At 46.7% G+C, this 11,408-nt stretch overlaps 1 protein-coding gene across 1 annotated transcript; it reads right to left on the minus strand.

The window, feature by feature from the left end:
• Positions 1-7,068: 7,068 nt before the first annotated feature.
• On the minus strand, positions 7,069-10,999 carry LOC138371422 (mucin-22-like). The gene is made up of 2 exons (XM_069336238.1): positions 10,964-10,999; positions 7,069-9,321 (listed from the first exon to the last, which is right to left on the minus strand). The coding sequence occupies exons 1-2, from the start codon at positions 10,997-10,999 to the stop codon at positions 7,069-7,071; spliced, it is 2,289 nt and encodes a 762-aa protein (XP_069192339.1).
• Positions 11,000-11,408: the final 409 nt, after the last annotated feature.

Raw genomic sequence — 11,408 nt, forward strand, 5'->3', positions numbered from 1 at the left:
TCAGTAGACTATAGACTATTGTGGTGCAGAATAAACCTTTGAGAGGTTGGTAGGCCTTAAGCCCAACACCGAACCTGGGCTGTTCGACATTTTTTTTTTAACTATGACTAACAGTTAATGATACTTTTCTTGAATTCAAGGACATACATCAGCAGATTCTTCTATACTGTAAACACTTACTTTCACTTCGATGAATACAAGTGTGCACTCCAGTATTATACTGAAGGAATACTGAGTATTCCAGCATAATGTGAAGGAGAAATGTGTCCCAATATCACAGTGAAGGAATGATATGTAGCAGTGTTCCAGGGAAGAAAAATATAAGTATAAACACGTTTTTAAGTCTGAAAAGCTGCACACTTAAGGAGCATAATGAGGCCTGCAAGTCGGGTCATTAAGAACCTCTCAAGAAAAGACGGCCACTTAGGCATGGTTGAGCTCTTAAAGCATATTGGAGCAAAACTTGGGAGGGGGTGTGGAGGAATGGGGGGGGGGAGAAGGGGGTGGAGGGAGGGGGTGGGATGGAAGGGGTGGAAGAGGAAGGGGGGGGGGGGGAGAGAGAAGAAGGTGGAGGTCATACTCGAATAATCCTGAATCCTTATGCTAGCTCCTTGGCAAGATGTCTGGTATTCTGAGGTCACTGTATTCACTTTATTGTTGATGTATATTGCATTTGTGTTCGTTTGTTCACTTAGTCTGTCTGTCTGTCTGTCTGTCCGTCCGTCCGTCCGTCCGTCCGTCCGTCCGTCCGTCCGTCCGTCCGTCCGTCCCTCCCTCCCTCCCTCCCTCCCTCCCTCCCTCCCTCTTTCTCTCTCTCTCTCTCTCTCTCTCTCTCTCTCTCTCTCTCTCTCTCTCTCTCTCTCTCTCTCTCTCTCTCTCTCTCTCTCTCTCTCTCTCTCTCTCTCTCTCTCTCTTCCCGCCATTCACCTAATTCTTTCATTTCTCGTCATTTTTCATAACATAACTGATTTCCGCTCTTCCTTCTAATTATATTTATCAGTTTTAATTGTTTGAGATCCTTCCTCTGTTATTAGGCGTTCACAATGTCATTATCTTCAAGACTTTCTTGTGTGTGTCAGGTTCGTTCCTTAAGTCTTCCCTATGTCAAAGTCTTGAAGACTTACCTCGTGTCAGGTAGTTCCTTGTTCTTCAGATGTTACCCGTGCCGTAGTCTTAGGGTCTTTCCTGCCTTTTATTCTCTTGTTCTCTTGTCCAAGTGTTATATAGTCGTAATGGCTTGGCGCTTTCTCCTCATAGTTCCCTTTCCTTGCCCAACTAATTGGGGTGGATGGAACAGCGACGTTCCAAGTGGTTCCTGTAGGTCCGCGTTCAATCCCCAACCGTCCAAGTGGTTCATGCAGGTCTGCGTTCAATCCCCGACTGTTGGTTGGCGATCAATCCTACCCCCCCCCCCCCCGTCCCATTCCAAATCCTTATCCTGATCCCTTCCGAGTGATATATAGTCGTAATGGCTTGGCGCTTCCTATTAATAGTTCCCTTCCTCTCTCTTTAAGAACTATTTTCCAATGTCAAATAAATGATATAGAAAATAATAAATATATGGAAATAAACAAGTAGGTCTTTATAAAGACAAGATCGTGAGGAAGGTACAGAGCCTCTTGCATAAGGGGGAGAAGAGCCTCTTGATGCAGCTTCCGTCTTGTAACCGTCGAAGAGGATAATAAAGGAAGCTCGGAGCCTCTTGTTCGACGGGGAAGAGAAGATCTTGAAGCAGGTTCAGAGCGCCATGCAGGAGAGAGATGAATGGACATAAAGAACAGGCAATTGCCAAAATCAATTTCACTTATGTTTTGCAGTGGACAGGACGACGTGGGGAAGATTTGGAGAGCTTGTCAGTACCAGCCTCTCGCATGTCCCTCCAGCTCCTGCAGCCTCCTCCTCTTCTACCTCCTGTTAGTGACACTCTTGCGGGATTGTTGCCCGTTAACGTGAAACAAAAATAAACTCTGTCGACCAGACCACACACTAGAAGGTGAAGGGACGACGACGTTTTGGTCCGTCCTGGACCATTCTCAAGTCGATTGTGAGAATGGTCCAAGACGGACCGAAACTTTGTCGTCCCTTCAGCTTCTAGTGTGTGGTCTGGTCGACATAGTTTAGCCACGTTATTGTGACTCATCGCCTGCATAAGCTCTGTCCACCTCTCTCTGTCTATCTGTCTCTAATATACTACCTTATCTGAGCAGCATAATTTACTAGATTCGTCGAATCTGCTTTTTCCTCATTGAAGCCCAAGAACCCAAAGTGGTTTTCACGTATTTTTCTTAATATCCGAAAATATCAGGGGGGTTTCCCCCCTCGCTCTACGTTCAATATAGAGTGTCTGTGTCTGTTGTCATGGTAATACCTGGTGTTTGTTGTCTTAGTTAGAGTTCGTGTTTGTTGTCACGCAAATATTCCTGTCACTCGCCAGCTAAATTTTGAGATTCCAAAAGGCACGAATTATATAATATGTATTTCGTCTTCTCCAACTGCTGAAGACATCTTTCTGGGAAACTTTAATATCAAGGGGAAATTATTGATTTCTGCTTCCTTCATCTGTGCTTTTAAGCAACACAACATGTGATCAACACAACATGTGATCAACACAACATGTGATCAACACAACATGTGATCAACACAATATGTGATCAACACAATATGTGATCAACACAACATGTGATCAACACAACATGTGATCAACACAACATGTGATCAACACAACACGTGATCAACACAACACGTGATCAACACAACACGTGATCAACACAACACGTGATCAACACAACACGTGATCAACACAATATGTGATCAACACAACACGTAATCAACAACACAAAACACGTGGTCCTGAGCAACACAACACACCTTTAGAAACTTGTTTGAGGAATCATTCAGAACTTTGTATGCCACGTATGTCAGACCAATCCTGAAGTATGCAGCTCCAGAATAGAGTCCATGTCTCTTAACGCATAAGACTAAATTGGAGAAGGTTCAGAGGTATGCCACCAGACTAGTACCCGAGCTGAGGGGTATGAGCTACGGTGAGAGAACCTCTCTCCCTACGTTCTATGAGACTACGGGAACTAGACCTCACGTCGCCGGAAGACAGAAGTTAGGGGGTGGACATGATCACCACATGCAAGATTCTCATAAATCGATAAGATAAAGACAGTTTATTTAACACAAGGGGACACAGGTGGAAACTGAGTACCCAAATGAGCCACAGAGATATTAGAAATAACTTGTTTGAGTGTTATTAACTATTCAGTAATTGTCATTCAGTAATTAACAAATGGAATGCCCAAACCCGGCGGACAATTAACCTTAATAACCTCTTTATCAAAGAAGTTCCTAGGCCTATAATACTCCCTCCCCCCCAAAAAAAAAGTAGAATATAATTTGTGTACCAGATAATTTATATATGCACATGAAAACAATGAGCCACAGGTTGCATGCAAAGTCAGGCGCTGAATATGTCAAAACAAACACAGGGGTGAACATTGTTACACACACGTTGTATAAAAGTTGCCAAAATGTGCTTCACTGCGTCTCTATTCTCCCTTCCTATACTGACCAACAAGCTACTGTTGCACTGCTAACCCATCACAGAAGGATAATTAATATTGGTAGCACAAAATGAACAGGAAGAACACGTGTTCAGCACACCTCTCTTATGACATTCACTGTTTCATTACACACAGAAATCACAATAGCGTGATGCATCAAATGAACAAATCCACAAGGGCCGTGACGAGGATTCGAACCTATGTCCGAGATCATCCCATACGCTGCCTTAATCGACTGAGCTACAACATGGTCAAAAGAGTTGTGGTCAAAAGAGGTCAAAAGAGAACGACCTATTGATATAGCTCGAGTGCATGGGGGAGTTGTGTAAAACCCTGGTTTGTGTCTCGGAGAGGCTGCAGGATTATACTGTCTCTGCTTCTAGTATATTATGATTATACAGTCTCTGCTTCTTGCATATTATGATTATACTGTCTCTGCTTCTTGCATATTATGATTATACTGTCTCTGCTTCTAGCATATTATGATTATGCTGTCTCTGCTTCTAGCATATTATGATTATACTGTCTGTGCTTCTAGCATATTATGATTATACTGTCTCTGCTTCTAGTATATTATGATTATACTGTCTCTGCTTCTTCAAGAGAGGTCTATTAAAGCCTCATCTCTCATCTCTGAGTGAGAGTTGTGACTCTCACTCAGTCTGTAACTTTTGATTAGTCTTGAAGCGACTACTGCTTCTGCTAGTAGCCGACTTCTGCTTCTCCTGGGTAGGCGACTACTACTTCTGCTTGCTAGGTGACTACTGCTTCAGCTTGCTAGGCAGCTACTTCTGCTTGCTAGGTGACTACTGCTTCAGCTTGCTAGGCAGCTACTTCTGCTTGCTAGGTGACTACTGCTTTTCCTGCTATACAATTACTACTTCAGCTAGAGCTTGACGTGCTGGTCAACTCGCCCAAATTACCACTTGCTAAAGGAGAAGATTCCATTCCCCTTTATTTGGGCTCTTTCTCCGCCTCTAAATTATGGCTTCAGAGCCATATTCCGAAGCCATTCAGGAAAGGAATGAGGTCTTCAAAACTTGGCAGCCGTTTCATTCAGCCGCAAACTATTATATTTCTGCGAGGAATTGTATAAAGTCTGAAAACTCCATTTAGATTTTTTTTTTTTAAATTCATCACATTTATCAGTATTATTCTTCGTTGTATGAGTCTGATTGATCAATATTTTTTTTTTTTTCAATTTGAAATGTTAGCCTTTTATTTCCTAGTGCTTTCCAAATTTTTAATAAATGTTTCTCTACTTTACTATGGTGGACTGTGGCAGTATATATATTCCTTAGTGTGCAGTTCTGTACTGTGCATCCATTCAATATACTTGTATGAGGCTCTGTCTTTCTTGATAGGCTTAACGGGAAAGTTATTGCTATCAAGAAAGCTTACACTGTGCTTGACTTTGTGTCTGGCTGTTTCTTCCCTCTGTCATATCCCAGCTCCTTGTCCTCATATACCAGCTCGTTGTCCTCATATCCCAGCTCCTTGTCCTCATATACCAGCTCCTTGTCCTCATATCCCAGCTCCTTGTCCTCAAATTCCAGCTTCTTGTCCTCATATCCTAGCTTCTTTTCCTCATATCCCAGCTCCTTGTCCTCATATCCCAGCTTCTTGTCCTCATATACCAGCTCGTTGTCCTCATATCCCAGCTCCTTGTCCTCAAATTCCAGCTTCTTGTCCTCATATCCTAGCTTCTTTTCCTCATATCCCAGCTCCTTGTCCTCATATCCCAGCTCCTTGTCCTCATATCCTAGCTCGTTGTCCTCATATCCTAGCTCCTTGTCCTCATATCCCAGCTCCTTGTCCTCAAATTCCAGCTTCTTGTCCTCATATCCTAGCTTCTTTTCCTCATATCCCAGCTCCTTGTCCTCATATCCCAGCTCCTTGTCCTCATATCCCAGCTCCTTGTCCTCATATCCCAGCTCCTTGTCCTCGTATCCCAGCTCCTTGTCCTCATATCCCAGCACCTTGTCCTCATATCCCAGCTCCTTGTCCTCATATCCCAGCTCCTTGTCCTCGTATCCCAGCTCCTTGTCCTCATATCCCAGCTCCTTGTCCTCATATTCCAGCTATCCCAATCTGTGTGTGTGTGTGTGTGTGTGTGTCTGTGTGTGTGTGTGTGTGTGTGTGTGTGTGTGTGTGTGTGTGTGTGTGTGTGTGTGTGTGTGTGTGTGTGTGTGTGTGTGTGTGTGTGTGTGTCTGTGTGTGTGTGTGTGTGTGTGTGTGTGTGTGTGTGTGTGTGTGTGTGTGTGTGTGTGTGTGTGTGTGTGTGTGTGTGTGTGTGTGTGTGTGTGTGTGTGTGTGTGTGTGTGTGTGTGTGTGTGTGTGTGTGTGTGTGTGTGTGTGTGTGTGTGTGTGTGTGTGTGTGTGTGTGTGTGAATTACGAAACTCAAAGCGTGTTTGAAAATGCTACATTTCTCTCGCGTATATATACCAACACACTGTATGTACCAATTACAATTGACACGGAGAGTCACCTCTCACCACTACTCTCAAATTTGTCCCCCAATTTTTGTTCTAAAGACGTTTCTACCGAGAATAACTCCTCTGATCATTCCACGGTTCTCTCATGTTAATATTTTGTGAATTTACCCATCAGGTGTAAATTTAGAATAATTTTTAAGGAAATTTAATTATGACCAGATATGTCCATCGAGAACTGTATCCCATTTTTTGGACAAATATACACTGAGTGTGTATTTTAGTCCAGGACAATACTCAGGACTAAATTGGCTTTTGTGAGGCGTCAGTAGCCTTCCAGAGGTTGGTATACCAACCTCATAGACCTTTAACACAGCACTAGACACAAACATTATGATCACATCTCGTGTTTTTACTTTTGTGAGATACAGGATAATGAGTATCTACCTTTATTGATAAGCTGCATGAACGCGCAAGCCATAGATCACTAAGAACTCTTTGACCCGGCCAGGATTCGAACCCATGCCGTCCAGGATCACCCCTAAACGTATACAGTACCGTGACCACCGCCCCAATGATCGTCTAAATTGGTGACGATCATTGGTGTGGTGGTCGCGGTACTGTGTACGTTTAGGGGTGATCCTGGACGGCATGGGTTCGAATCCTGGCCGGGTCAAAGAGTTCTTAGTGATATATACTTAGTGATACAATTAGAAGTTACATTTTTCTAGTACAAATGAACAATGAACTTGAAAGCTTGTTAACAAAGCCAATAATAAAGATACAGCCAATTAAGAATAAACTTTTTAAAATCAAAATTAGAATTAGAATTTGTTTGAATTAGAATTTAACCACTACCCTGCCAGTGAGAGGATTGGCGCAGCATCAAAGTGAACCAGCTACATTATTTACCCGATTCACGAACGGGGATCGAATCCGGATTAATTATGAAACGGATCAACATGAAATCCGGCTGGACACGTGGGAAACAATCAGCTGGACCGGATAACGAGGCAATTCACGCCGACAAAAACAACCTTGCCAGTTTATGATCATTATTATACTGTTAACCGTTTGGTGCAACTGTTCGCTGTTTGGTGCAGATGTTCGCTGTTTGGTGCAACTGTTCGCTGTTTGGTGCAACTGTCGCTGTTTGGTGCAACTGTTCGCTGTTTGGTGCAGATGTTCGCTGTTTGGTGCAACTGTTCGCTGTTTGGTGCAACTGTCGCTGTTTGGTGCAACTGTTCGCTGTTTGGTGCAGCTGTTCGCTGTTTGGTGCAACTGTTCGCTGTTTGGTGCAACTGTTCGCTGTTTGGTGTAACTGTTCGCTGTTTGGTGCAGCTGTTCGCTGTTTGGTGCAACTGTTCGCTGTTTGGTGCAGCTGTTCGCTGTTTAGTGCAGCTGTTCGCTGTTTGGTGCAACTGTTCGCTGTTTGGTGCAGCTGTTCGCTGTTTGGTGCAACTGTTCGCTGTTTGGTGCAGCTGTTCGCTGTTTGGTGCAACTGTTCGCTGTTTGGTGCAGCTGTTCGCTGTTTGGTGCAACTGTTCGCTGTTTGGTGCAGCTGTTCGCTGTTTAGTGCACCTGTTCGCTGTTTGGTGCAGCTGTTCGCTGTTTGGTGTAACTGTTCGCTGTTTGGTGCAACTGTTCGCTGTTTGGTGCAACTGTTCGCTGTTTGGTGCAGCTGTTCGCTGTTTGGTGCAACTGTTCGCTGTTTGGTGCAACTGTTCGCTGTTTGGTGCAGCTGTTCGCTGTTTGGTGCAACTGTTCGCTGTTTGGTGCAACTGTTTGCTGTTTGGTGCAGCTGTTCGCTGTTTGGTGCAACTGTTCGCTGTTTGGTGCAACTGTTCGCTGTTTGGTGCAGCTGTTCGCTGTTTGGTGCAACTGTTCGCTGTTTGGTGCAGCTGTTCGCTGTTTGGTGCAACTGTTCGCTGTTTGGTGCAGCTGTTCGCTGTTTGGTGCAACTGTTTGCTGTTTGGTGCAGCTGTTTGGTGCAGCTGTTCGCTGTTTGGTGCAACTGTTCGCTGTTTGGTGCAACTGTTCGCTGTTTGGTGCAACTGTTCGCTGTTTGGTGCAACTGTTCGCTGTTTGGTGCAACTGTTCGCTGTTTGGTGCAACTGTTCGCTGTTTGGTGCAGCTGTTTGCTGTTTGGTGCAGCTGTTCGCTGTTTGGTGCAGCTGTTTGCTGTTTGGTGCAGCTGTTCGCTGTTTGGTGCAGCTGTTTGCTGTTTGGTGCAACTGTTTGGTGCAGCTGTTTGCTGTTTGGTGCAGCTGTTTGCTGTTTGGTGCAGCTGTTTGCTGTTTGGTGCAACTGTTTGCTGTTTGGTGCAACTGTTCGCTGTTTGGTGCAGCTGTTTGCTGTTTGGTGCAACTGTTTGGTGCAGCTGTTTGCTGTTTGGTGCAGCTGTTTGCTGTTTGGTGCAGCTGTTTGCTGTTTGGTGCAGCTGTTTGCTGTTTGGTGCAGCTGTTTGCTGTTTGGTGCAACTGTTTGGTGCAGCTGTTTGCTGTTTGGTGCAGCTGTTTGCTGTTTGGTGCAGCTGTTTGCTGTTTGGTGCAGCTGTTTGCTGTTTGGTGCAACTGTTTGGTGCAGCTGTTTGCTGTTTGGTGCAGCTGTTTGCTGTTTGGTGCAGCTGTTTGCTGTTTGGTGCAACTGTTTGTTGTTTGGTGCAACTGTTTGCTGTTTGGTGCAACTGTTTGCTGTTTGGTGCAGCTGTTTGCTGTTTGGTGCAACTGTTTGGTGCAGCTGTTTGCTGTTTGGTGCAGCTGTTTGCTGTTTGGTGCATCTGTTTGCTGTTTGGTGCAACTGTTCGCTGTTTGGTGCAACTGTTCGCTGTTTGGTGCAACTGTTCGCTGTTTGGTGCAACTGTTCGCTGTTTGGTACAACTGTTCGCTGTTTGGTGTAACTGTTCGCTGTTTGGTGTAACTGTTCGCTGTTTGGTGCAACTGTTCGCTGTTTGGTGCAACTGTTCGGTGTTTGGTGCAACTGTTCGCTGTTTGGTGTAACTGTTCGCTGTTTGGTGTAACTGTTCGCTGTTTGGTGTAACTGTTTGCTGTTTGGTGCAACTGTTCGCTGTTTGGTGCAACTGTTCGCTGTTTGGTACAACTGTTCGCTGTTTGGTGTAACTGTTCGCTGTTTGGTGTAACTGTTCGCTGTTTGGTGCAACTGTTCGCTGTTTGGTGTAACTGTTCGCTGTTTGGTGTAACTGTTCGCTGTTTGGTGCAACTGTTCGCTGTTTGGTGCAACTGTTCGCTGTTTGGTGCAACTGTTCGCTGTTTGCTGCAACTGTTCGCTGTTTGGTGAAGCTGTTCGCTGTTTGGTGCAACTGTTCGAAGTTATAGGTTACAATAGTATAAAAAATAATAAAACCCAGCCACTCCCATTATGGTTCGAATCCCACCCAAGAGGCTTCAAAACGTCCAATCTACGCTTCAAGTCCACCCACAAGGCTTCAAGAAAGCCCTAAGCTTAAAGAACGTCCAGAAGGCTTCAAGAAAGCCCTAAGCTTAAAGAACGCCCAGAAGGCTTCAAGAAAGCCCTAAGCATAAAAAGCCTCCATGAATGCTTCAAGAAAGCCCACCTAGGCTTAAAGAACGCCCAGAAGGCTTCAAGGAGGTCTACCTTGGCCTGAAGAAGGAGAGACAAAGATACCAGCACCTTCACCAAGGATTCCAGCACAAACTTGCATAATATTAAGCTCCTCGCGTATGTACATAACATACCTCTAGTCTAAACCTTCAAATACGTCGCTACACATCTGGTACGTCGTTCACACACCTGGCACGCCGTCCACACACCTGGCATGGTGTCCTCACACCTGACACGCTGTCCACACACCTGGCACGCCGTCCTCACACCTGGCATGGTGTCCTCACACCTGACACGCTGTCCACACACCTGGCACGCCGTCCTCACACCTGGCACGCCGTCCCTCACACTTGGCACGCTGTCCACACACCTGGCATGCTGTCCACACACCTGGCACGCCGTCCTCACACCTGGCACGCCGTCCCTCACACTTGGCACGCTGTCCACACACCTGGCACGCCGTCCTCACACCTGGCACGCCGTCCCTCACACTTGGCACGCTGTCCTCACACCTGGCACGCCGTCCTCACACCTGGCACGCCGTCCCTCACACTTGGCACGCTGTCCACACACCTGGCACGCTGTCCACACACCTGGCACGCCGTCCCTCACACCTGGCACGCTGTCCACACACCTGGCACGCTGTCCACACACCTGGCACGCTGTCCTCACACCTGGCACGCCGTCCCTCACACCTGGCACGCTGTCCACACACCTGGCACGCTGTCCTCACACCTGGCACGCCGTCCCTCACACCTGGCACGCTGTCCTCACACCTGGCACGCCGTCCCTCACACCTGGCACGCCGTCCACACACCTGGCATGGTGTCCTCACACCTGACACGCTGTCCACACACCTGGCACGCCGTCCCTCACACCTGGCACGCTGTCCTCACACCTGGCACGCCGTCCCTCACACCTGGCACGCCGTCCACACACCTGGCATGGTGTCCTCACACCTGACACGCTGTCCACACACCTGGCACGCCGTCCACACACCTGGCACGCCGTCCTCACACCTGGCACGCTGTCCACACACCTGGCATGCTGTCCACACACCTGGCAAGCCATCCACACACCTGGCACGCCGTCCACACACCTGGCACATCGTCCACACACCTGGCACGCTGTCCACACACCTGACACGCCGCACACACACCTGGCACGCCGTCCACACACCTGGCACGCCGTCTACACACCTGGCACGCTGTCCACACACCTGGCACGCTGTCCACACACCTGGCATGCTGTCCACACACCTGGCACGCCATCCACACACCTGGCACGCCGTCCACACACCTGGCACCCCGTTCACACACCTGGCACGCCGTCCACACACCTGACACGCCGCACACACACCTGGCACGCTGTCCACACACCTGGCACGCCGTCCACACACCTGGCACGCCGTCCATAATCTATCATAAAGCCCACACACCGGAAAGAGGCTACAAGATTAACTATGCAAACATATAGAATGGTCAAACAATGGCTATTAGACTTTAATTCAAATAAATGCAAACCAATGAAGCAAGGTAGGGAGCAGAAGGCCAGACACATGGTATGAAATGGGAGATGTAATCCTTCATTAAACGGGCATTATCACTCCAGGGGGTGACATCATTCCGAATCTCTTTCCTGAAGCCCACATCAAGAGGATATTATCAGCGGCATATGCAAGACTGAGTAACATAAGAACTGTCTTTAGAAACTTGTATAAGGAATCATTCAGAACCTTGTTTACCACATACATTACATCAATCCTGGAGCCCATGCCTAGTTAAACTTAAGACAACATTAGAGAAAATTCAGATGCCATCAAAC

This window comes from Procambarus clarkii, chromosome 4, assembly GCF_040958095.1.
Source record: "Procambarus clarkii isolate CNS0578487 chromosome 4, FALCON_Pclarkii_2.0, whole genome shotgun sequence".
Lineage (NCBI taxonomy): Eukaryota > Metazoa > Arthropoda > Malacostraca > Decapoda > Cambaridae > Procambarus > Procambarus clarkii.